Here is a 27987-nt window from a genome sequence, read left to right on the forward strand (position 1 = left end):
AATTATAAGCATATTTAAAATGTGTCCCAATGTTCATTCCTTAATTCTTTTAAGTCAGATTAGTTTTAATGAGTAGAAAGTAACCCTTATAAATTTTTACTTTCCTCTCTCTTGAATGAATTTATTCCTGTGTATTTAAATTTTTAGCACCATTTCAGAATCACTGATGTACTTTATAACTCACATTTTCTTTTGAAAAATATTTCTTAATATTTCCCAGGACAACCTTTGTTCCATTCTGCTATTCCTCTCCTTGTTCCCTTCATCCCTGTGTAGTTCTGCCACGCACTTATACATGGAGTCCAGTATTAAGAATTGTTCCTTTGTGGCTGGTCTACTAGGTCCTTTTCTCCAGAAAAATGGGGATAAATTGCTAATAAGCTAGTTTCAAAAAAAAAAGAGTATTTGTACGAAAATCCAGAAATGACAGTTTAGTTTTTCTAATTTGTTCCATTTGTTCTTAATCATTACCAAAACGTTTGGTGACAGTATTTCTCCATATTTCTTGCTAAAAAGATAGTTTCAAATATATATATATATATATTTGTATATATATTTGTAGGAAAGTCCAGAAATGACACACTGTTTTTTTCTAATTTGTTCTTGATCATTTCCCAAACGTTTGGTGACAGGAGCATTTCTCCATATTTCTTATACGTTTGTTTCTTCCAAAATCAGTAAAATTTTTAATCAAATAATTTTCTAGTTTGAAGCCAAGCAGTTTCTTTCCAGGTCTCCCAATTGTTTAGTTACCGTTCATAAGCTCTAGTTCTTTCGCTCTTAACCTAAGGACTGTCCTTAGTTTGTCTCCAATTTAGAAAGTTACATTCTGGTTTTGAAATCGATTGCTTGCAAGCTAAAGACAGTGCTTTAAGGAAAAGAAAAAAAAAAGCCTTAAAAACAAACAAACCTTAGAAAACAAGTCAATTGTATTCACTCACAGCTTGTTTAGAAAAACTGAGATATAGTACTGTGACTGTTTCGTGCAATTTGTGACCCAGCACAAGTTAACTTAATCCGTTTCTGCCTTGTTTCCTCACCTGCAAAATGGAAATAAAGTACCCCCTCACAAGATTGGCCCTAAGATAAATAATGATAACTTCTAGGTGTTGGCATTAACCTCATTCTTTGCACTAAGGAAAGAGATATTTCTGAAAAAGTGATGGCTACTCTAGTAGTAATATTCACTTCAGATAAAAATAAAGTGATCTTTGGCTCAGCCAAGCACAAGAAATTACTCTGGGAAATTAATTTTACATTCATTTGGCGTCAGATAAATCTGGGTTTGAATTGGTTTTCCTTTTTCGGAGAAAGTTACGATTGTAGTACTTAACCCCTCTTTCGGTCGATTTCCTTCCCTACAAAACCTGGATAATACAACTTACGTCAAAAGGTTGTAAAACTTAAATGAGGAAATGCATGTGATGCGTCTATCAGCGGTTTAAGAATTTAGAGCTGAATAAATGATAATCACAGTAACCTGGTCATTAATTTAAAAAACAGTTGAAGTTCCCTCACTACTAGGGATGCATAAAAGTTAATAACCCTCAGTCTTAGAAGAGTATAGAGCGTAATACCCAGAAAAACTTCCGAACTACTTTTACTAGGAACCAGCCTCGCAGTCTTCATTACCCCACCGGAGCCTTAACCTTACGACAATCAGCAGGTTCGCTCATGCGCAGTTACGCTCCCTAAGCCCAGCCTCTTGCTCAACTCAGCGCCAAAGGTGACAACATGTGCGCCTGCGCTGTGACCCAGACCTGGCGCATGCGCTGGGTGGGACAGGTCGGATTGAAAACTATGGCGTGGGTACCTGCGGAGTCTGCAGTGGAAGAGTTGATGCCCCGGCTGTTGCCAGTGGAGCCCTGCGACTTGACAGACAGTTTTGATCCCAACGTACCTCCGAGGACTCCCCAAGAATACCTAAGGCGGGTCCAGTGAGTGATTTGACCTTGTGCGGGTGGGCTGGTTGTCCTTCCGCCCCTGGGCATAGCGCCCAGTGCCCCGCTCGACCCTTAAGTGTGATAAAGCCCCACCTCTGTTCCCGTCCCCCATCCACTGTCGGAACAAAATTCCTTGATTACATCTTTGCGTGAGCGAGTTTCTATGAACTTAATTTTGTTAAATCTGATTACTTGTGACAATATAGGTGCTCTTAGATTTCTTCCACATAAGAAATCTTGCTTTCAGTCAACATAATTTCAGAAATACATTGTTTAGTACCTCGATTGCAATTCTGAACTTTTTTTCTGATTTTATAATGAACCGTAGAAGTGGATTGCTTGTTTTACTACACATGAACAATAGTAATCACGTTTTTTGTACTTATTTCTTATTTGTAGGATCGAAGCAGCTCAATGTCCAGATGTTGTGGTAGCTCAAATTGACCCAAAGAAGTTGAAAAGGAAGCAAAGTGTGAATGTTTCTGTGAGTTTTATTACCCGTCAGGGGATTTTTTTTTTCCCTCCCACAAATTAAAAGACCAAGGCTCTCCTATAGTGTCAGACAGTATCAGTTACGATGTAGGTAAGATTTGACTACTCCGTCCTAAGTTGTACTTTTCCCCCCAAACGGACAGCTGGCATTTACTGCCTCCAGAGAGGCTTTCAGTAACCCTGGCATTCGTGGAGATTTGCTCATAATACTTCAGGAACATGATCCAATCCTAAAGGAGCCTTTCAATAGGTTACTTATGCTATCCTTTATTTTTAAGGTACCTTTTTCCAGTTCATAATTATTATCAGGCTGATGTTTAATCTTAGTGTAGTTTGCATGTTTTGAATTTGACTGAGTTTTGTTTTTTAAAAATAGAAACCCAAATATCACACTTTTCTACCTACTTGCCCACTGTGAACCTTTTCATTCATTTATTTATCCAACACATATTTTACTAAACAACTATATTGTGCCAGGCACTAGGAATACAACAGAGGATGAGACAGAAAATGTCCCTACCCTTGTAGAGTTTACATTCTCCTGAGGAAGACAGTAAAAAAAAAAACAAATTAATTACATACTGCGACCATTGTTGTGAAAAAAAGTAACATATAATGACCAATAAGTAACTGGGAGAACTACTTTAGATAGAGTAGCCACAGAAGGTCTGTTTTAGGAGGTGCTATTTAACCAAAGGTGGAAGGAGAGCAGCAGTTTTTAAATTGTGATAATTCCTTTTTCTTTTATGTTCTAAGTAATTCCTTTATCTGATGTTTATCATCAGGAGATTTAAATTCAGACACTATAATGTTTCATATAATTCCTTTTCAGAAGTTTTTAGTTGATGGAAGATGATATCTTGTATACCTGGCTTTTAAAAAGTGACCACATTAAGTTTTATTTCAAGGCATTATGTGATCAGTTGTGACCTCTTGTGCTGTTTTGGAAAGTAGAAGTAGCCCTTATAAAGTCAAGCATCTGAAGTTATTTGAGTACATTCTGCTTATACCAAAATTCTTTATTTGGTTTATATCTCTCTTTGTTTCAAACTGTTTTGCTATTATATTCAGTAGAAAGGTAGGACTAGATTATATCTTCGAGTCTCACGTCATGTGGATTTCTTAGAAACTCCAACTCTAAACCATTCCAGATTGCTCTTACTAAAGTGACTATATAAGAGTCTTTTCCTAATGTTTTTTTTTTTTTTTTTTTTTTTGCGGTATGCGGGCTTCTCACTGTTGTGGCCTCCCCCGTTGCGGAGCACAGGCTCCGGATGCGCAGGCCCAGCGGCCATGGCTCACGGGCCCAGCCGCTCCGCGGCATATGGGATCCTCCCAGACTGGGGCACGAACCCGTATCCCCTGCATCGGCAGGCGGACTCTCAACCACTGCGCCACCAGGGAGGCCCTTCCTAATGTTTTAAACTCAGACGTAAATAGTAAAGTGAGTTGCCTCCTTTTTTACATCTGCAAAAAATACTCTTTCTTGTATCGTCTTATTTGCTTTATTATCCGCTTTTCATCTTGATTCTGCTTTTACTTTGCAGAGGTATGAGATTCTAGTTATAACACTAACATTGATTCTAACATTTATGAACTGATCTCTAGCTTTCAGGATGCCAGCCTGCTCCTGAAGGGTATTCCCCCACTCTTCAGTGGCAACAGCAGCAAGTGGCACAGTTTTCAACTGTTCGGCAGGTAGGTGTACTTTAATCATTTAATCAAATTAAACCCCTCCCTCCCTCAGACTTATTTCTGTTCTTAGACTGTAGTTGGAAAAACTGGGGTTTCTAGTGTATAAAGATAAGAATATTCATGAATCAATTACCAAATTATTATAATCATTAGACATAATACAGTTGAACATATTTTCCAAGTTTTAGAATTGTTAGAATGTTGTGCAGAAATTGCTTTCTTTTGAGTTATCCATTCTCTGAAGATCATTTGTCTACCTTATCTTCCTTTAGAGTGTGAACAGACATAGAAGTCACTGGAAATCACAGCAGTTGGATAGTAATGTGACCATGGTATGTAAGTTTCTCTGTTTAGATTGTACAGTATATAACTATTTAATATAGTCCATATTTACTTCCAGTTCTTAAAGGTTCACTTGTTTAATCCATATTATTTTCATTCTCTCCCATGTATCATTAATAGTAACAGTTCCATTATCTTAGTAGCCTGAAAAGGATAGAGTCAGTAATGCAAGTTATTTTTATGACAGTTTTAATCTACATCTTGAGACACTTTGGATCGGTCTTAACAAGTTTTTAAAGGTTCTTCTAGACATTTGCTTTTTAGGAAATTAAATACATTTTCAGTATTTACAAAAAGATTGAATAAAGGCTTATTGGATTTGCCTCATGAGGTAATGGTGCCAGTATCCGTGAGTGACATTTCAGTAAAGCTGGCCATGCTTACTGGAAAGTAGTATTTCTTACTTTATCATCCTAGATATAATTTTAATCTTTTTAGTAAATATGCTATGTGTGGACTACTGGGTAAAAAAGGGTGTTGGGAAAGAGGTGGACACATTGTTCCAGGACAGTCCTTTTAACCTTTTAGGGAGTCTTATAGTTTTTCTGAGAATCAAATGAAAGGTATTTATTTTCAGAGGGAAAAAATGTACCTACGCATACAATTTTGCTCACAGTTTCAGGTGGTTCATAGATTTCAGATTTTAGAAGCTTCTTCTAGGCAGTGCTTCCTGACATCTTTTACGCGATGACACATTGGGATAAATGGAGGAGGCTGCTCCCATAGCCTAAACTACCAGCTGAAAGCTAAGAGATTCAGTGTAACCTCTCTATATGCTTCTGTATACCAGTTGGAAGCTCTGCTCTAGGAAAAGTGTGGTAGGCACTAACATCACTTGCCCAAGATCATTTAACTCATAAAAGGTATAACTGAGATTCAGACTGAACTTTGTCTGACTCTAAAGCCTTTCACTGTGCTGTGAGGCCTCCTAGTAAGAAGAGAGAGAGGGCAGTAGGTAGGTAGATATATTTTTTCTTGCTCAGTCTAAGGACTTTTGGGTACATACTTACTAATTCAAAACGAAGCTCATTAGTAACATTATGACAATATAATTTTGTCAAGAAAGAAATGACTGAACATAATTGATTCAATAAATGAAGATCATCCATCAAAACAGTAGACTATTACATAGCAATAACATATGTTCATCATGGCAGATGTAAACATTATGTAAATAATAAAATGAATTTTTAAAGCATGCGGTGATAGCAACTATGTAAATATGAACATTGATTGATCAATTGATCCAATCATTTATTAAGCACCCACTATATTTAATAATTAGGGTTTTCAATGCTACCTGAAGCAGAAACAGTCTCTGACCAGTGGAGTAATGGGAAAAGATGAATTGTTCCAGGACAATGGGTTTTTATGTTTTAGGGGTCTCATATTCATTCTGAGAATCTAATGAAAGCTGTTTATCCTCGGGGTGGGGGAAAAACTGCACATATATGTAAAATAATTTGCAAGGTGATGTGCCCAAATAAACCCGTTGTTCTGTTAACTGAATCACTTTGCTGTACACCTGACACTAATACAATATTGTAAATTAACTGTACTTAAATAAATTAATTAATTAATTTTTTCAGAAAAAGAATTTTTAATTGTTCTGTTAAGGTAGCCATATTGAACTGAATGGTCCTACTTTTTTTCATCTGACAATGTAGAATAAATCTACTCCTTTAATTGGACAGCCCTTTCAGTATGTGGGGTATGTAATCATGTCTCCTTCCAGGGCATGAACATCCTTCATTCTTGTAAGCATTCTTAGTGTATTTTTTTTTCCATACCAATTTCCATCTTTATCACCCTCCTTTGAACACATTCTTGCTTGTCAGTGTACATTAAAGTATGATCCAAACTAAACATGTCCCATCTATGGTGTGACCACTTGGGTGCTGTATTGGTTTCCTAGGGCTGCCATAACAAAACACCACAGACTGGGTGGCTTAACAAACAGTAATTTATTTTCTCACTGCTTTGTGGGCTAGAAGTCTAAGATCAAGGTGTCAGTGGGTCTCTCTCAAGGCCTCTCTCTTTGGCTTGCAGATGGCCGTCTCCTTGCTGTGCCCTCACGTGGTCTTCTGTGTGCACGCCCATCCCTGATGTCTCTGTGTCCAGACTTCCTCTTCTTACAGGGACGCTGGTCAGATTGGCTTCGGACCCACCCTAACCACCTCATTTTAACTTAGTCTCTGCTATAAAGGCTCAGTCTCCTAATAATCCCATTCTGGAGGTTAGGGCTTCAACATACAGATTTGGGGGGCACACAGTTCACTCCATAACAGGCACTATATCTTTGTGTTGAGGTGGTGAGAATATGGAGGAATCCTCACTTCTTTTTTCACTGCTCAGTATAAAAAAAAAATACATAGGAGTAAATAAGTTCTTTTTTTTTTTCTTTTAGCCAAAATCTGAAGATGAAGAAGGCTGGAAAAAATTTTGTCTGGGTGAGAGGTTATGTGCTGAAGGGGCTGTTGGACCAGCTGCAAGTGAAAGTCCTGGAATCGATTATGTACAAGTAGGTGATAATGTGGCTAAACAAACAAACAAAGATCATAATTTTGGTTCATGATTTAGTATAAAGACTCAGCAAACTACAACCTGGGGCAAATCCAGTCTGCAGATTTTTTTTTGTATAGTCATGAGCTAAACATAAAAACATAATTGTTTTTATGTTTTTAAAAGGTTGTTAAAAATAAATAAATAAATAATATGTGACTGAGAGTGTGTACCCTACAAAGCCTAAAATACTTACTTTCTGGCTCTCTACAGAAAATATTTGCCAATATTTTCTCTTAGTTTATTGTCTTTTTGACTTAAAAATTGGCAGCCTAGTTTCTAAAACAGTGTATGTTTTAGCTGTTTAATAATTTTGTGAGTTAGGATTCTTTTTTTTTTTTTTTTTTCTTTTTGCGGTATGCGGGCCTCCCACTGTTGTGGCCTCTCCCGTTGCGGAGCACAGGCCCCGGATGCGCAGGCCCAGCGGCCACGGCTCATGGGCCCAGCCGCTCCGCGGCATATGGGATCCTCCCAGACCGGGGCACGAACCCGTATCCCCTGCATCGGCAGGCGGACTCCCAACCACTGCGCCACCAGGGAGGCCCAGGATTCTTTTTTTTTAATGATTAGATGTGGGTCAAACAATGAGTTATGAGTAGTCAGAGAAACAAAGGAAAACATATGACACAACTAGGTATTTAAAAATGCTTAGTAAATTGCATATTCTGGAGGTAAAATGCTGAGGGTATATTTAAATTTCACATGGCTTTATTTTAATCATAAATTATGTGGCCAGCTGCTTCTTGTCCTTCAGGATTCACCTGCCCTCAAGTTTGCAGATGTTCTTATGGAACCCACTGCACACATCTGCATTACTGGTAACTCCCCATACTATGTTGTTCTGTTGAATAAGTATTTATTGTTTTCTACGTGGTGCTACATTGTGTTTTTCCCATTTAAAATTAGTTTATCCTGCAAATGTAAAACCTCCAAAAATCACTAAAAAAGACCAAGACCCCAGTTAAAAAAAAAAAAGGCAATGGATATAAAGAGACATCTCACAAGAAGGAAATACAAATTATTCTTATATGAGAAGATGCCCAAACTCACTTATAATAAAAATATTGCTTGTAACTCCACTGAGCTGGCATTTTTCAGATAACATACTGGTAAAGAAAGTTTGACACACTGTGTTAACAAGGGCTGGGAAAACGGGCCCTCCTACACATGGTGGTGGGAGTGTAGACAGATTCAGATCTCTGAGGGAGCCTAGTTTAACACTATTTCTTATACAACATACGTTCTTTTGTATAATATCCCTAACGTATGTTACATTTCAAAATGTTTTAATTTGACAAAGAATGAATATATATTTATTTAGTTTGTTATTTCAAAATACATACAAGTGAAATATATACCACATGAAAGAACCATTTAAGGACACAAGAGTTTAATGCATGTCCTCTTAAGTTTCTCACAAGTCAGTACTGTTTTCATAATCGAGGCTCCCAACATTAAACTCCAAAGGACTTTTTAATTGAAGCAGATTAGGTTTGAAAGAACTCATTCAAGTGCCCTTAATTCCTAAAAATGTTAGCTTTAGCTAAAGATTTTAAAAGTGTGTACAACATATTAATATCCTAGTATCATTTTTTTCAATTTCATGCTTTAACATCCTAATTACTAAAATAATTATTTTTAAATTTACATATTCAAATTTCAAGACATTATTTTCTTGGGCATTACCAACATAATAGTTCATGGAATGTTTTATTGTAATGGATAATGAAAGAATTTACTTTTATCTGTTTTTTGTTTTTAAAAAACAGTGTGTTGAGAAATTCACCAGTTTGAAAAAAATGCACCCCCTGCCTCCATAATACCATTTAGTAAATTTCAGTCTCATTTTTCTTTCAGATTGGTTTTCCTCCCTTGCTTAGTATTGTTAGCAGAATGAATCAGGTAAAATCTAATAAGAATTTATGCATTCTTTTGTTTGCAATGTTTGTTAAGGTATTTGAATACATTTACTGAATATTTACAGTATGCAAGACTCTGTCCTAAACTCTTTAACATTTCTTATTTAATCCTCACTACAACCCTATATGGGAAATTATTATTAATATCCATTTTTTACTAGAGGAGGAAACAAAATTGGAGATTAAGTTACTTGCAGGTGGTTTTTCAGCAAGTTTTAATGGCAACACTAGAATTCAATCCCAGGTTGATCTAATTTCAGAACTCATGCTCTTGATCATGGTGCTAAACTATTCACATGTATACATTTCAGTTATAAGTCTTAGATTCTGGGATTTGAAATAAATACTAAGGTTAGATTGCTATTTTTAGTTCCAGATGTCCTACACACTTCATTAAGAATGAAATTTGAATTTCTTGGATCAAAAGGGGAGAAATATGGATTTTGGTTCTTCAGTCTTTCAGAACTAGGAACTCTGTTATCCATTTAAGGAGCAAATAAAAACTTTGATTGTTTTGCATTCACATAGCATTGGGTACTCTTGGAAGATAACAGTCATACTCTGTTGTAAATCATATACTGGCTGACAGTTTTACTTACTTGATCATTTACATTAAGGTGCTGTAGTAGTTATACTAAATTGGATGAGAGTGATTTTTGTAAGTGTCCATTTATATTTGAATAAGCCCACGAATATTTTCAACAGTTTGATAATTCTATCTATATAGCTTAAAACTGATCTTTCTCTAGCTAACTTTATCTTTAGATTTGTACTCTGATTTAATGAAAACAAGCTGAAGGTATTTATGCAAAGGTTTTTTTTAAGAGTATGTGGAATTTTTTTTAAGTAGTTCCGAACTAAATTAGTAGTTACAAACTAAATCCTAGGATTTAAACCAAGGTATTGATAATTGAAAGTATATAAGAATATTTGTCTACAAAGCCTCTTCTCACTGAGTGTGCCATCTAATCAAATTACTAGAGTCACAGGTTTCTCTGGAAGCCTAAAGAAGAGGCCATTTTAAACATAAGAGTTGCTTTCTAACTGAACTTAATGAAACTCAGGTTGAACTTGTCAGTGTTGTGTTACTAATACTGTTCTTTCATCTCTTCCCCCCTTTTTTAGGCAACAGTAACTAGTGTCTTGGAATATCTGATAAATTGGTTTGGAGAAAGAGACTTTACTCCAGAATTGGTAGTACTGTATCTTTTTCTTTTCATAATGCAGACAAAATTTATATACTTATATATAAGATATGGCTCTACATTATTTATATATATGTATTATACATATACATACAACTATATGTGTAACGCAAGCAATGGTTATTTGCAGTAAAATAAGGAAATTACACTAGAATGTAAATCAACATACTACTTCCTTCATTGAGATAGTCTTGCATTGGGGAAAAAAAGTCAACTAAATGTTGATTTATATCCTGGGAGAAGCTGCTTATCTTGTCACAGATCAGTAACAAACAGACTGGCCAGTCTGCAGACCCCATTTCAAATAGCACTGACCTAAAGAACTTTGAAATGCATTTTCTAAAATGGCTTTGAAATCCAGTTCACAAAAGAATATCAGAAATACCAATAATGGCAAATATATGTGCCAGGCATTGTTCTAAGGATTTTATGTATAATAACTCCTTGAATCCTTTGATAACCTATGAGCTGTTATTTCCATTTTACAGATGAGGAAACTGGAGCACATGGGAATTCAGTAACTTGCTTGAGGTTACACAGATTATAACTGGCAGAACTGAGACTCATGCCCTGGCAGTCAGGCTATACTCTCAACAACTGTGCTGTATTACCCCTCTATTTTATTGCTTTACACTCACAGCTTACTTTTCACCTTCAAAATTGGGTAAATTTGGTAGACATTATATAAATGAATTACCCACTTAATCCCCTAATAAGAAATTTTATAATCCTTTGGAGTTAGATTTAATTTAAAAAATATTTTTCACAATTGAGGATATTTGCAAAAGAGTGTATCTGAGGCTCCAAAACTTCCTGTCAAAATAGGTGATAAAATCTTTGCCCTCCGGAAGCTTATAGTCTGCTGGGAGAGACAGATAAAGCAACATTACAGTACAGTGTATAAGTTTTCCAGCCTGCCATTCAGCCAGGTGGCTTAGATAAGTCTCTTCCATAAGTGTAATGATTATATTCTTTATCACTGGATTTTCATTTTTTATTTTTATATTTTCATTCTTTTAAGTCTCTACCATATAACATGTAATTTTGAAGGGGAAAAAAATCCGTGCTTAAATCACTGTTTTCGATTGAGTGGTCAGAAATATCTTTTACATAGTTGTTATTAATGTATATATTCTGGGGGGGTTTTTTGGGGTTTTTTTTTGCGGTACATGGGCCTCTCACTGCTGTGGCCTCTCCCGTTGCGGAGCACAGGCTCCGGACGCGCAGGCCCAGCGGCCATGGCCCACGGGCTCAGCCGCTCTGCGGCACACGGGATCCTCCCAGACCGGGGCACGAACCCATGTCCCCTGCATCGGCAGGCGGGCTCTCAACCACTGCGCCACCAGGGAAGCCCTTATATTCTGGTTTGTTAGCTCACATTTCACATATATATTTCTATATGATAATGTAATTCACATAATTGCCGTTGTCTAAATGTCTGTGGTTTACTTTGATTCTCATTATTGACCATTTGGATTCTTCCTTATATTTTACAGTCATGACTAAATTATAAACATTTATACTGATTTTCTTTTTTATTACTTCTCAGGATATTTCTAGAATAGAATTATTGGATCAAGGTTTTGTAAGCTTTTGTTACATCCTGCTTGCTTTACAGAAGAATTGAACCTGTATATAATGACATCAGCAATGGATTCTTAAATTTCTCTTCCCTACAACCCTACTTTAAGTTGAACCATATGAAATTGCCCTTTTTGTAGGTTAGAAACTTTTGATTTTCAACAATTCCATATGGTTCAAGCTATCACTTTATAATTTGTTTTGGTTTTTCAAATTTAGTAAATATATAGTAGTACTTCAAAGTAAATATAATTTATGTTTCTTTCGTTATCAGTGAAGCAAAACTTTTTCCATGGGTTGATATATTAGCTACATCTTCATTAGATAACTTGGTTCATATTCTTAGGCTACTTTTTCATTGGAATCTAGATATTGAGTTTTAAATTCTATATCAGTTCTTCCTGTCTGATAGCGGCGACCTTTTAGCAGTATTATTTATCTGACGTATTTTCCTTCTCTTCCTTTAGTCTTTATTTTTTTAACTCTATTGTAAGATTTTTGGGACTTTTTTTTTTTTTTAGCTTTTAAAGGTTACCCACTCAAGAGGGTGATATTTTTGGCTTTCCATGTTAATTTAATGAAAATGTATTGCCGAAAAGTGTGGCTATATTTGCCAGAGGAACCATTAAAGTGTTTCTGAACCAGTGATAACTGATTTACTAAATTTTAACGTGATTAATCCTTTGAGTTTTATTTTGAGTAATCTGTCTTTTAAATCAACCAGTGTTCAATTCCTCTAAGTAACCATACCATTAGAACTCTAGTACTGAGAATACCAATGTTTAAAAAAAAACTTGTGTCACAGGAAGTTTGCTTATCATAAACTAGCAAAAAGAAAAAGGGACCTTTTAATTATTTCTTGGGATTACTTGTCTAATATTTTTTGAGAAATACCACCTTATTTTGCCAACTAAGTGTGATGTTATTGAAGAAGGTTTTCAGCTGTTTAGTTTATTTTTTAGTATTGTCACAGTGTGCTCACTGACTTTGAGAAAAGGAATCTTTCAGTATAGATACATCTTAGACAATCAGTAGAGATTTAAGCACCTTCTAAGTGTAGAGGCCATTTGAATACCTGAATGCCAGCTTTATATTGTAAATTTATCCCAGAAAGTTTGAGTCAAGTTTAAATGTATACCAGCTTTTTTCATGTAGGAGAGAGTCCCGCTCACTCTTTATAAAAGAAACCTGGATGTGAATCTTTTTTTTAATGTTATTTTATTTTTTTTATTAATTTTTATTGGAGTATAGTTGCTTTACAATATTGTGTTAGTTTTTTGGATTTCCTTCCCATTACTTCACCACAGAGCATTGAGTAGAGTTCCCTGTGCTATACAGTAGGTTCTCATTATCTGTTTTATACATAGTATCAATAGTATATATATATATATATCAATCCTAATCTTCCAATTTATCCCACCCACCCCCAGATGTGAATCTTTTTGTTTAAGAAAAAGTCTTGTTGATTTGGGGTTGCTTGAGGAGCTAACTTAGTGTGTTACACAAATTGCTATTTAAACTTTGTTCTAATATTCTTCAGGTTTCCCCTAAAGTGATGTGTTGCTCAGAATAAACTCAGTCATATATACTGCTGGTGGAAACATAATTTGATATGACCTTTCTGAGGTACAGTTCAGTGATTATAAGTTAAACTTATGATGCAGTTTGCTTACTTATTACTTTTTAAATTCTATATAGGGAAGATGGCTTTATGCTTTATTGGCTTGTCTTGAAAAACCTTTATTACCGGAGGCTCATTCACTGATTCGGCAGCTTGCAAGAAGGTGCTCTGAAGTGAGGCTTTCAGTGGTAAGTTCAAACTTAATATTTCAAATCAGAAGCGCTCACCAATTTATGTAATGGTAAAGAATGATTTCAATGAAACAGGAAAACATGGAATATTTGATTAGTCAGGATTAGATTTAGTTACATAATAGAAGAGTCCAAAATAGCAGTAGCTTAAATAAAATGTAAGTGCTTTTCTCAGACAAAGGGAGTCTGAAGGTAGGCAGATTAGATCTAAGGTGGCAGCGACCCAGGCCTTTGAGTTCTGCCACATGTGGCTTCCATCCTCAAGCTCACCTCATAATCCAGGATGGCTGCTGGAGCTTCAGCCATTTTATTTCACTATAGGAAGCTGGAAAGAAGAGAAGAAGGTCATCCCCTCCAAAGAGCCTTCCTAGAGGTTCTACAAACACATCTGGCCAAAATAGCTCATTGGCCAGAATTTAGTCACATGGCCATAAAGAACTATGGGAAATGTTTACTTTAGTTGGGTGGCAGTGTGCACAGCTAAAAATGAGATTCATTTGCTAAATAATAAGGGGAGTCAAGAAGCCAAAGTGGTCAGCTAACAGTCTGGCATAATAATTGTTTTGAATTTCTCCAGTCAGACCCTTCCTCTAACTCATACCTGCAGCATTACAATATAAATTAATTTGATGCCAGACTAAGTCCACTTCTGATTTTTTTGTATTCCTCTTTACTCCTCCACAAAAATGTATACTTGTTCTTCATTGACTACTCCAAAATATTTTCATTAAATATCCATGATATGGCACAAACTAACTTATATGGCCTGTACTCTGAGCAAAATGTACTTGTTACTCATTAAATATTCCCTAAGCTATGTTCCTAGACTTTATTCCCTCTCCAGAAGTGCCTTTTCACTCTCTTCTAATCTGCATCTATATACCATTTACTTTTCACAGTCTGGCTCATATCCTATCACTTTCTGTGATACTTTCCCTAATCCTCACAATTAAAAAGAATCTCTTCAATCCTCTGTTTTTCCAGTATGCTTTGTATCTTTTTTATGACACTTAACATATTTTTCCTTTAATTAAAGCTGATATGGATATTTCCTCTTCTGTGCTATCAGCAGGAAATATGTTTTATTTATATTGTTAAGTTCTTGGCACATAAAGGAATTGAATATGCTGACATCATTGAAGTGTATCCCAAGTTTGAATAATGTATGACATGTCTGTTATAACATTACTCAGTGAGTTATTGTGACTATTCCTTGAAATGTATAAAAATAAATTTCATACTCTGTAAGACTACCTTCCATGTGTCTTAGGTCTGTCATTTTAACAGATATTTAAAGTGAACTTTATAAAATGTATAGTTCAGGAACTACTTCCATCGTAATTGAGAACTCTCATCTGGGATATTTTCTTTAAAGTATTTTTATATAATTTTTTTCCCTTCGTGCCCAGTTAGGACACAGGGTTTTTTTGCTCCTTTACTTGGAACCAGGAAGAAGATCTCTCCCAAGTTATCCTCCTTAGAGCCCTCAACTCTTATTTCTTTTCAGGACCTATTCAGGACCTTTCTTTAAAAGATGATCTTAGATGTTTCCCAAGGAATCATTAACTCTACAGTTTCTCCTTTTTCTTTGACATTTTCTATTCCTTGTGATTATTACTATCTAATAAAATGCTCATGTTTTCCATCTTGAAACTTGTTTCAAAAATATTAAGGGATAACAGACTACATTTTAAACTTTTTCTTTTTTCTTTTTTTTTTTTTTTTTTTTTTAGGACAGCAAAGATGATGAGAGGGTTCCTGCTTTGAATTTGTTAATCTGCTTGGTTAGCAGGTAAGTAATCCTTGGCTTCTTGCTTTATGATAGGTAGAGAGTATTGTTTCCATTTTACAATGAGGAAGTTGAGGTATAAGGAAACAGTATTGTGTTATCACAATTCCCTTTATTTCTAGTTTTTTTCTATAAATAATGCTGCATTGAAGATCCTTGTACATACAGCTCTATATTTTCCAAAGGATAAATTCCTAGAAATAAGTTAAAGGGCTTGCATGTACTTCTTCTATTTTTTTTTTAAATTTATATTTATTTATTTATTTTTGGCTGTGTTGGGTCTTCATTGCTGCGCGAGGGCTTTCTCTAGTTGCGGCAAGCGGGGGCTACTCTTTGTTGTGGAGCATGGGCTCTAGGCGCACGGGCTTCAGTAGTTGTGGCACACAGGCTCAGTTGTCGCTTGCGGGCTCTAGAGCGCAGGCTCAGTCATTGTGGCACACGGGCCTAGTTGCTCCACCACGTGTGGGATCCTCCAAGACCAGAGCTCGAACCCGTGTGCCCTGCATTGGCAGGCAGATTCTTAACCACTCTGCCACCAGGGAAGTCCCAAGGGCTTGCGTGTACTTCTAAAACCGATATATTTATTGCCAGTTTGCCTTCCAGAAAGATCATACCACTCTGTGTTCCCACTAAAGTGTCAATGAGAGTGCCCATCTCCTATTCAGCACTGGGCGTTTTCAGTTGATATAAATATTTCCATTCTGATAATAAAAAGATACAAATTATTTTTATTTGCTTTTGTATGATTATCAGTAAGGGTAGAATATGTTTTATTGCAGTTTTTTTTAATTGCTACTGTCCTTTGTTCATTTTCAGTCAGGGCATGTTTTTATTTAGTATACATTTGATTTTATTTCTTACATTAAAATTTCACGTGGAATTTATTTGAAAATGTCTTCATATTCTAAATTCTTGTGTGTGTGTATATATACACACACACATATTTATTTTAGGTCTCTTTCTGGACTTGATATTTTTGTTCATTTGTCAGTGTTTTTATTCCAATGCCAATAACTTTTCAAAGCTTTATAGTATTTTTAATATTGGGAGGGTAAGTAATCCTGTGTTCATTTTTCCCTCCCCCAGACAAGACACTTTTTTAGAGTGTACACACATTCAGCATGTAATTTCTTTATCTACAGTAATTATGCTAATGATGATAAATAACACTTACTTGGCAATTTGTGCCAGGCATTTTTCTTAGTGCATCAAAATAGGAACTCATTTAATCCTTAGAAGGTAGGTACTATTATCAGTTTACAGATGAGGAAACCATGGCAGAGGGAGGTTAAACTACTTTCTTACCATCACAGAACTAGTAAATGGCAGAGCTAAGATCCAGACTCCAGAACTAAGCCCTTAACTATGCTGATCACAAACAAAATTAATACCTACCTCATCTGTTGGTAGTAAGGATTAAATGAGAGGATACAGTGTTGCCCTAGGCGCAAATATACTGTATCTCTAATTCTTAAAACAACTCAAGGTTTTTTTTCCTTTACAGATGTGGACACCAGTTCATAAAGATTAAGTATCGATAATTGATGGTTCAGTAAGCTAGTACTTAATGGAACCAGAAACTTAAATATATCATCTGACTGATATTTTATAATATTATACAATTATGAGAGAAGAAATGTCCAAGTGTATTGGGTCATGATTTTTTTTTTTTTTTTTTCCTCAGAAAGTCAGGTAAAAATGGAAAAAAGTTCTAGGACAGAAAAGTTCTAGGACAGTTCTATAGACTTCACTTAGGAAAACTTATAGAAGGTTATAGCAAGCTTGGAAAAAAGATAACGTAGGCCTTGACTCTTTGCAGTAACAGCTTCAACGTAAGTATCTGTCATTGTTATGACAGAAAACCCAAGAGGGTTTTTTATTGTTGGTTTTGTTTGTTTGTGTATCTTTAAGGCAAGAACTGCTAATTCATAGAAATACCTCGTTAGATGAGTGGGATCCCATTCAGAAAGGATCCAGTAACTGTTAGCTGCCTTAATTGTTTTACCAATGGTAATTATTTTTTTAAGCTTCTTATTATGGAGTTGTTTAAACCATAAAAATGTAGAATAAACCCCCAAGATAAATCCATAACCCAGCCTCAACTGTTTCGTTATTGTATTTTAAACAAATCTTGGACATGTCATTTCTCCTGTTTTAGTGTATCTAACTGATAAGAGCTTTTTTTTTTTTTTCTTGCGGTACGCGGGCCATTCACTGCTGTGGCCTCTCCCGTTGCGGAGCACAGGCTCCGGATGCGCAGGCCCAGCGGCCATGGCTCACGGGCCCAGCCGCTCCACGGCACGTGAGATCCTCCCGGACCGGGGCACGAACCCGTGTCCCCTGCATCGGCAGGTGTACTCTCAACCCCTGCGCCACCAGGGAAGCCCGATAAGGGCTTTTAAAACACATGACTGTAGTATTTGTATCACAAATTTATTGAATAACTAATAAATTTAAGAATAACTCCATAGTATCGTCTGATGTCCAGTCCATGTTTCATGTTCCCTAATTGTCCCAAGAATGTCTTTTTACATTTTAATTGTTCAAATCAGGATCCAAGTGCAATGCACTCATTACATTTGTCTAATATGTCTCTTAAGTATCCCCATCAACCTCTTGGGTTTTTCTTGCCATTTTCTTGTTAAAGAAGCCGGGTCCTTTGACTTATAAAATTTCCCACATTTTGGTTTTGACAGCTAACTTCATGATGGTATTTAATGGTTCATCTATCCTCTATATTTTCTGTAAACTGGTAGGTAGGTCTCGAGGCTTGATTATATGTAATGTGTATGTTTGTTTGTTTGACAAGACTCTCTGTGTGCTATTGTGTCACATCAGGAAGCATATAATGTCTAATTGTCCCACTTTTAGTGGTGATAAAGTTGACCATTGCATTCAGGTAAAGGAATATTGCAGTCATTATTCTTTTTGATGCTCAAATTGTTCCATCTTTGGACAGTGGGAGCCCCTCAGATCAATTTCTATGCTTTTTGTTATATAACCTTAGTGGTCTTTTTTATTTTACGGCTTTCTTCCTTTCTAGTATGCCAGAATGACTCAGGTGTATCTTGGACACTTGGCTCCAGATCTGGAATCAGTCTTTTCTTTTCTCCTGGGAGTGCTGGTTCCTGTTTTAAAGTAGAAGATGGTGTCTAGAGTCCACAATTTGGACATTAGGGAAGCTAGTTGTTATTCATTTGGTCATTGCATTTAGACCTTTTCACTGAACAGAGCTAGGAAGTTATGTAGTTTTTAGAAAGAGAAAAATAAAATCATGAGTTCAAATTAATATTTCAGTTCTAAGTTAAGACTACTTGATTTTTATTTAATGTTTTATTTCTGTTCTTCTGTGCTCAAAATTCTGGTTTCTAATAATATTAACATAATTTTTGGCTTTATCCTGTAATATTCACATAATAGTTTCAGAATAATACTAACAATATTACTGATAATAAAACTATTGAAATCAGTTTAAGAATTCTTTTTTTTCTTGGTTGCTTTACAATGTTGTGTTAGTTTCTATTGTACAGCAAAGTGAATCAGCTATATGTATATATATATACATATCCCCTCTTTTTTTGGATTTCCTTTCCATTTAGGTCACCACAGAGCACTGAGTAGAGTTCCCTGTGCTATACAGTAGGTTCTCATTAGTTATCTATTTTATACATAGTATCAATAGTGTATATATATGAATCCCAACCTCCCAATTCATACTACCCACCTTGGTATCCATACATTTGTTCTCTACATCTGTCTCTATTTCTGCTTTGTAAATAAGATCATCTATACCAGTTTTTTCAGATTCCACATATATGCATCAATATATGATATTTGTTTTTCTGACTTCACTCTGTACATTTAAAAAATTCTTTGCAGTTCTCTATGTCACTGCTATATCTCACTAGGGATATCAGAACATCATGTTTAAGATCACTTGAAATTATCCTCCTCTGTGTGGTTATGCCACCAACCTAGTATAGGAGAAGGTTCATTTGGTGATTTTCTGTTTTTATTTAATCTTGTTTTATAATTTCATAAAATATTTACATTGTTCCAAAGTTAAAATTATAATTCAAGGTACATTTTGGAGCATTTTAGCATCCACCTTTATCCTCTGTAGCGTCTTTTCTCCCTTTTGTAGTTATCCATTTTATTGTTAATTTTTGATTTATCCTTCCATTCACTGTTCTTTTAAAAAATATAAGCAAATATATATAAATATATCTGCATTTCTGCACATGCTTACAAAACATAACATACTAAGCATTCCATTCTGTACCTTGTTTCTTCACTTAATAGATCCTGGAAATCACATGGTAGCAGTGCAGATATTTTCCTCATTTTTTTTTTTTTAATAAAAAGCCTCATAGTCTTCCACTGTGTAGATGTATCATAGTTCATTCAGTCAGTCCATTTATTGATGGATATTTGGGTTGTTTGTGGTCTTTTGCTATTACAAGTAGTGCTGCAGTTAATATTTTTAAGTATACATTAAATTTTTTTAAATTGGAGTATAGTTGATTTACAATGTTGTGTTAGTTTCTGGTGTACAACAGCATGATTCAGTTATCCATATATATATTCTTTTACAGATTTTTTCCCCTATAGTTTATTACAGGATATTGAATATAATTCACAGTGCTATACAGTAGGACCTTGTTTATCTATTTTGTATATAGTAGTTGGTATCTGCTAATCCCAAACTCCTACTAGTTTATTCTCCCCCGCCTTTCCCCTTTGGTAGCTATGTTTGTTTTCTATATTTGTGAGTCTGTTTCTGTTTCGTAAATAAGTTCATTTGTATCATTTTTAAATTTTTATAATTAATTAATTAATTTATTTATTTATTATTTTTGGCTGCGTTGGGTCTTTGTTGCTGTGCACGGGCTTTTCTCTAGTTGTGGCGAGCGGGGACTACTCTTCGTTGCAGTGCGCAGGCTTCTCATTGCAGTGGCTTCTCTTGTTGCAGAGCATGGGTTCTAGGTGCGCGGGCTTCAGTAGTTGTGGCTCACGGGCTCTAGAGCACAGGCTCAGTAGCTGTGGCGCATGGGCTTAGTTGCTCTGCAGCTTGTGGGGTCTTCCCGGACCAGAGCTCAAACCCGTGTCCCCTGAATTGGCAGGTGGATTCTTAACCACTTCGCCACCAGGGAAGCCCTGTATCATTTTTTAGATTCTACATATATGTGATATCATATGGTATTTGTCTTTCTCTGTCTGACTTCACCTAGTATGATGATCTCTAGGTACATCCATGTTGCTGCAAATGGCAATATTTCATTCTTTTTTATGGCTAATATTCCATTTGTGTGTGTGTGTGTGTGTGTGTGTACACGACATCTTCTTTATCCATTCATCTGTTGATGGACATTTAGGTTGCTTCCATGTCTTGGTTATTGTAAATAGTGCTGCTATGAACACTGGGGTATGTGTATCTTTTCAAATTAGAGTTTTCTCTGGATATGTGCCCAGGAGCAGGATTGCTAGATCATATGGTAATTCTATTTTTAGTTTTTTAAGAAACCTCCATACTGTTTTCCATAGTGGCTGCACCAATTTACATTCCCACCAACAATGAAGGAGGGTTCCCTTTTCTCCACACCCTCTCCAGCATTTGTTATTTGTAGACTTTTTGATGATGGTTATTCTGATCGGTGTGAGGTGATACCACATTTAGTTTTGATTTGCATTTCTCTAATAATTAACAATGTTGAGCATCTTTTCATGTGTCTTTTGGCCATCTGTATGTCTTCTTTGGAGAAATGTCTATATAGGTTTTCTACTCATTTTTTGATTGGGTTGTTTTTTTTTTGTTATTGACTTGTATGAGCTGTTTGTATGTTTTGGAAATTAAACCCTTGTTGGTCGTATCATTTGCAAATATTTTCTCCCAGTCCATAGGTTTTTTGTTTTGCTTATTGTTTCCTTTGTTGTGTAAATTCTTTTTTTCACCAGGTATTTTGACCAACGTGACTTAGCTGATGAGCCATCCTGATAATAGCTGATTTCTCAGGGATAGAAGATATTTGTAATGAAGACAGCCTAAGTCTGAGGAAGTGCAATGCCAGTTCAAGTACAGATTGCATCACATCTTCAGCACTATGTGAAGCGTCTTCATCTTAACCTGTGCAACTCAAGTTGATATTCAGAAGATAGATTGTGTTGGTATGAGTATCTGAGGTTTCTTTGAAAGATGTTACCCAGTTTTTGCTGAACAGTTTAAATAGTTTTCTGTAATCACATGCTTTTAAAACAAATTGAATGATTTATTGGTGAAGCATCCTGCACAGAAACTGTATGACGAAATTGTACAGAGGTCGTTGGTGCTGTTTCATTGTTTATTCACATATACACATATAAAATTTTATTGAAAATGTGTTTTGGTTACTAAATTTTGTTTGACTATTTAACATAACAAAAGACAATGGATAAATGTCCTTAGTATTAGAATTAAGGTAATCTAGATTATATGGCATGTATATTCATAGTCAGCAACAAATTAGTCTTAACATTTTCCCTTTAAGCTCTATACTTTTATTTTTAAATGCTTTTTTTTAATAAATTTTTTGTTTCTTTTTGGCTGCGTTGGGTCTTCATTGCTGCACGTGGGCTTTCTCTAGTTGCGGCGCGCAGGGGCTACTCTTCATTGCGGTGCGCAGGCTTCTCATTGCAGTGGCTTCTTTTGTTGTGGAGCACAGGCTCTAGGTGCGCAGGCTTCAGTAGTTGTGGCTCGCGGGCTCTAGAGTGCAGGCTAAGTAGTTGCGGTGCATGGGCTTAGTTGCTCCGCTGTATGTGGGATCTTCCTGGACCAGGGCTTGAACCTATGTCCCCTGCATAGGCAGGTGGATTCTTAACCACTGCACCACCAGGGAAGCCCCTAAATGTTTTCTTGTATAAACAAAACTTTTTCTTTACAAGTAATTTTCAGTAGTACCCTAAAAGGTCGACTGTTTTAATTTTCCTGTCACATCTTTTATTCATATCACTTACAATTTATCTATTCCTTTCTTTTTTTTTTTTGGCTGTGTTGGGTTTCCATTGTTGTGCACAGGCTTTCTCTAGTTGCGGCGAGCGGGGGCTACTCTTTGCTGCGGTGCTCAGGCTTCTCGTTGCAATGGCTTCTCTTGTTGCGGAGCATGGGCTCTAGATGCACGGCTTCAGTAGTTGCAGTACACAGGCTTAGTAGTTGCAGCATGTGGGCTCAGTAGTTGCAGCGCACAGGCTGTAGGGTGCGCGTGCTTCAGTAGTTGTGGACCGCAGGCTCTAGAGCACAGGCTCAGTAGTTGTGGCACATGCGCTTAGTTGCTCCGTGGCATGTGAGATCTTTCCGGTTCAGGGATTGAACCCGTGTCCCCTACATTGACAAGTGGATTCCTAATCACTGCACCACCAGGGGAGTCCCAGTTTACCTATTTCTATATCAGGTAGGAATGTTTCCTACTTTAAGCAACAGAAGATCCAAGTAGCAATGATTTTTCAAATAGGAATTTATTTTTCTCTCATAACAAGAAGTCTAGGGGAGTTGGCGTTGGTTCAGTGACTCCACGATACTAAGTTCTCTAAGAGTCTTTTAGCTTTTCCCTCATGGTAAGATGGCCACTGCAGTGCAGAGCAATGTGTCTGTATTCAAGACAGGAAAAGGGGGGAAGGAGGCAGAGCCTTCCACATCTGTTCCTGTTCTCATAAAAGCAAAACCTTCTCCAGATATCCACAGTCATTCGTACATATCCACTGTGGATATGTTCACCTGTTGGCCATGAGTGTATAAAATTATTACCTCTAGCCCCAAGAAAAGTGGGGAAATGAAACTGTAAGCTTTTCCAGTCTTTCTAATGGGAGATGGAAAAGGAAAAGGGGATTGGGAATAACTGTTGATCAGGCAACCAATAGTTTTTCCACTATTTATGAAAGGAACAGATGTAATTTTATATTTGAATCTTTTCTACTATTATGTCCTCAAAAAGCTGATTTTTAAATGGTAGCCTAGTAGTCTAAGTTGTATTTTACCATAATTTAAACATTCTCTCATTGTTGGATATCTAATCTGTTTTCAGTGTTAATTCAATATAGAAAATGCTACCGTGAATACCTGTACGTACATAACTCTTTCCTTACTTTGACCGTAAGTTCCCAGGAGTTGGGTTGCAAGTCATGAGTCTATCAGTTAATATTGCATTTGAAACTTGACTTAAGTGAGGTATTAAAAATTAGGGATTTATTTTTGTTTCTCATAAACTGATTCTGGTTTGAGAAATTCAGGGCTGGTGCAGCAGCTGTCCAATACCTTAAATATCCTAGGCTGCATCCAGATTTCTCCTTCATCAATGTTAGTGTATAGCTTTCATCTTTTTAGTCATGATCTGGTTGCTTTATCTCTTACTTCGAACCTACATTCCAGGGAGGATAAAAAGGTACCACCACTTCTTGTTGTCCTAACAGGGGAGAAAAGTGTTACAAGAAACCCTCAACTTATATTTCATTTACCAGAGTTACGACATTTTCTTCTTATAAAGAAAGCTGGAAAATGTAATTTTTTAGGTGAGCACTCCTACCAAAGATGGTTCTGTTAGAAAACGGGAGAGGGGCTATTGGGTAGGCAGCCAGCGTCTACCATAAAGAGTTTAGATTTCCAACCAGTACCACAAGTAGCCTTGTTGTAGCCTCGTATTCTTTGCCGATTTGATCTTTAGGGTGTGGGGCTAGGGACTGATTTAATAAAGGTAAAGTGTCAATTTATTGTTTTAACTTATGTATAACTCTTCCATAGCTAGTGGCTGAGCATGTTCACTACTCACACAGAAGAATTAACATTCCTGGGGACTAGAAACATAAAAAAGAAGGCAATTTTGCATGTACAGAAGACCAGTGGTATAAGAAATTATTTGAATGCAGTTACATCTGTATTTTCCAGCAAGCTGTAGGATCTCTAATATTTAACTGAGAACTTATTTTTCTAGTAACTCAACTTGGCATAAGGATATTTTTCAGGAATGTAGAAACAAATAAAAGATATTATAAACCACTAATGTAATCGTAAATATGCAGACTACCAATATATCAGTAGCTTTAGGGTTTATCGAGCCTTTCACAATTAAAAGTATCTTCTGATTTTAATGAGAAATAGAAGAGGAAAATCTTTTCCAACTCTTATCACAGGTAGAAATCTTTAAGTTCATTGAGAAATTACACATTTTAAATACAGAATTTAGAGGTAGTTATTTTGAAAATAATAGCTACCAAATGGTAGTTTAATCAGGTCCACGCGAGCATGGACCAAGTAAATTAGATTGCACCTGTATTTGTTTTCACGTAAAGGATTCATTACTTCTTTTGGGCAGGAGGACATTATGCATTTATTAACCTGCAGTAATACTTTTATTAAAGTTATATTCATTTCTCCTTTTTAAAATGAAATAAGATTATTTCATCTGTGTCTCTTAGCAGAATAAGCCAGTTAGAGGCCAAATTAGATGAAAAGTGGTTCCGGTTATCGGTTTTGCCACCTGGGGACAAAGATATAAAAACATGTTAGAAATTATTGAGAAAGATCAAGTTGACCTGTGTCCATTTTAAGATTATATTTTCTTATACATATTACCAAATTCCCACCAGATTTTTAAAAATAATGTTTCCTAAATAATATGCCTTAGAATATTGATTTATGTGAACTTTAGTGTTTCTTGAAAAAAATGGTACTCTAATCAAATACTAGATTAAACAAAATTAAGCTGATTATTGATTTTTCAGAACTTGTAACATGCCATTCATGTGCATTAAATAAAGTTGACAAAAGAGGATGAATAAAATGTATCTGATCACAGTACTCATTTTTCAAAGAGCGCTTTGAAAAACTTTAGTAGGTTCTATCCAGTTTCTTTCTTAACTTTGCTGACCCCAAAATTTGTGCCAATCCCAGTTTCTGTAATCAGTTTGGTGCTTACCCAGGCCTGAGTTGAACTCCCATCCTACAGCTATATTCTAGTAGGACTCGGAAAACACTTCACCATGTAACCTTGGCTCTAGGATTTTGTTTCCCTTAGGCACTGTATGTTGGGTTCTGCTGTGGACTGAATATTTGTGTCCCCCCAAAATGCATATGTTCATGTCCTAAACCTCAAGGTGATAGTATTAGGAGGCAGAGCCTTTGGGAAGTGATTATTCAGTCATGAGGGCAGAGCCCTCCTGCCTTTGTAGAAGAGACCTCAGAGAGTTAACTAGTTCCGTTCTGCGAAGTGAGGACACAGTCAAAAGACATCTGTCTGTGAACCAAGAAGCAGGCCCTCACCAGACAACAAATCTACAGGCGCCTTGATCTTGGACTTCCCAGCCTCCAGAACTGTGAGAAATACATTTCTGTGTTTCATAAACTGACCAATCTGTGGTATTCTGTTATAGCAGCCCAGATGGACCAAGGCAGGTTCTGATGACATCTCCAGGCTTAAATTCCCTTAATGAGGTTTGACTGGTAGACACAAGGGATTCAACTATGTCATTATGGTTAGCATAGGCCACTGACTAAATAGTTTATAAATGCTGTCCTCATAGTTTGTCATTCGTACAGTGTAGTTTTTACTTTTGAAACATACATCTGCTCTTCAACACAAGTTTATTATTCACTTAGGGCTGTTGATGACTATAATTAAGATAGAAAGTTGTACAAAAGGATACCCAAATAAAAATATCTTTATTATGGGATTACTTTAAAATAATCTAATGCACAATTTACTTGTAACTTTCAAGTCTTTTTGATATGCTCACAATCGTATTTATATTCATAATGTATATAAATATATATTTTATATATTTATATATGTATTTATATATAATATATACTTATATATATATTTTATATATATATATTTTTTTGGCCTCACTGCAGCATGTGGGACCTTAGTTCCCCGATCTGGGATCAAGCCCGTGCCCCCTGCATTGGGAGCACGGAGTCTTAACCACTGAACCACCAGGGAAGTCCCCATAATGTATACTTTATATATTGCATGTGCAGTATCCTGTAACAAACTGTTTTCTCTTAATACCAGTTAATATCATTCCATGTAAGCAAATACATGTAGATCTATTTCATCCTTTTTACTGGCTGCACAGTATTTCCTTGCATGCCAGTACAAATCAAGTGCCATCAGTGAGCACAACCAAATAGTGCAAATCCTTATACAATGGACAGTTAGGTTGTTTACACTTCTTGGCTGTTGTTAATAATGCTGCAGTGGACATGGGAGTGCAAATAACCCTTCAAGATCCTGATTTCAATTCTTTTGTATACTCTCAAGTGGGATTGCTGGATCATATAGTTCTAGTTTTAATTTTTTGTGGAATCTTTATACTCTTTTCCCTAGTGGCTATATCATTTTACATTCCCACTGAGAATGCACAAGGGTTCCAATTTCTTCACATCCTTGCCAACATTTATTTTCTGGGTTTTGGGGGTTTTTTTTTGTTTTTTAATGGCTATCCTAATGGGTGTGGTGTGGTAACTAATGGTGGTTTTGATTTGCATTTCCCTCATTAGTTATGACACTGAGCATCTTTTTGTGTACCTGTTGGCCATTTGTATGTATTCTTCGGAGAAATGTCTATTTCAGTGCTTCATTCATTTTTTAATTGGGTTATTTGGGGTTTTTGTTAGAGTTTTAGTTCCTTGTGTACTTTAGGTATTAACCCTTTACCAGATACATGGTTTGCAACTATTTTCCCCATTCCATAGGCTACCTTTACACTCTGTTGTTTCCTTTGCTATGCAGCTTTTTAGTTTGACATAGTCCTACTTGTCTATTTTTGCTTTTGTTGCCTGTGCTTTTGGTGTCAAATCCAAGAAATCATTGCTAAGACCAATATTATAAAGGCTTTTCTCCTATTTTCTTCTTGGAGTTTTTTAAAGTTTCAGGTCTTAAGTCTTAAACCCACTTTTAGTTGATTTTTGTGTATGGTGTAAGGGTCCAGTTCCATTCTTTTGCATGTGTATATTCAGTTTTCCCAGTACCATTTGTTGAAGATATGTTATTTTTTCTACTATTTTCTACTAATTTTTTCTCCTACTATCTTTTTTCTATTTTCCTTTATGATTTTCTGCATGTCTTAAGTCTTAGATGCACTTTTAAGTTGATTTTTGTGTACGGTGTAAGGGTCCAGTTCTATTCTTTTGCATGTGGATATTCAGTTTTCCCAGTACCATATGTTGAAGATATGGTATTTTTTCTTTTTTTTTTTACTATTTTCTACTTTTTTTCTTTTTTTTTTGTGGTATGCGGGCCTCTCGCTGTTGTGGCCTCTCCCGTTGCGGAGAACAGGCTCCGGACGCGCAGGCTCAGTGGCCATGGCTCACGGGCCCAGCCGCTCCGCGGCATGTGGGATCCTCCTGGACCGGGACACAAACCCATGTCCCCTGCATCGGCAGGCGGACTCTCAACCACTGCGCCACCAGGGAAGCCCTCTACTATTTTTTTTCTACTATTTTTTTTTCTATTTTTTTTCTACTATTTTCCTTTATGATTTTCTGCATGTCTTGAAAAGGCCTTCTCTACTACAGGATCATAAAACTAACCTCATATTTTCTTTAGCACTTTATGGTTTTACTGTTTTAAATGTAAACCTTTAAATGTCTTCCCCTCTCCCTACAGAAAAAAAGGAAA

The 27987-nt window shown here is 36.1% G+C and overlaps 1 protein-coding gene across 2 annotated transcripts; it reads left to right on the forward strand.

Moving 5' to 3' along the window:
- Positions 1 to 1744: 1744 nt before the first annotated feature.
- GEMIN2 (gem nuclear organelle associated protein 2) lies at positions 1745 to 21921 on the forward strand. Of its 2 annotated transcripts, none has more exons than XM_082620175.1 (10): positions 1745 to 1928; positions 2343 to 2427; positions 4044 to 4133; positions 4403 to 4462; positions 6880 to 6993; positions 8892 to 8936; positions 10079 to 10147; positions 13438 to 13548; positions 15285 to 15343; positions 21296 to 21921. In XM_082620175.1, the coding sequence occupies exons 1-10, from the start codon at positions 1768 to 1770 to the stop codon at positions 21333 to 21335; spliced, it is 834 nt and encodes a 277-aa protein (XP_082476301.1). In that variant the 5' UTR covers positions 1745 to 1767; the 3' UTR covers positions 21336 to 21921. The 2 variants fall into 2 exon arrangements, with proteins under 2 accessions (XP_082476301.1, XP_082476300.1); XM_082620174.1 differs by having other exon boundaries at positions 1750 to 1937.
- The last annotated feature ends 6066 nt before the right edge of the window (positions 21922 to 27987 follow it).

This window comes from Mesoplodon mirus (assembly GCF_964341445.2).
Source record: "Mesoplodon mirus genome assembly, chromosome: 4".
Lineage (NCBI taxonomy): Eukaryota > Metazoa > Chordata > Mammalia > Artiodactyla > Ziphiidae > Mesoplodon > Mesoplodon mirus.

Coding starts and splice junctions, on each gene's coding strand:
- GEMIN2 (XM_082620174.1), top strand. CDS start 1,768: ATGCGCTGGGTGGGACAGGTCGGATTGAAAACTATGGCGTGGGTACCT. Junction 1,938..2,342: donor GAATACCTAAGGCGGGTCCA/GTGAGTGATTTG, acceptor TCTTATTTGTAG/GATCGAAGCAGCTCAATGTC. Junction 4,134..4,402: donor AGTTTTCAACTGTTCGGCAG/GTAGGTGTACTT, acceptor ATCTTCCTTTAG/AGTGTGAACAGACATAGAAG.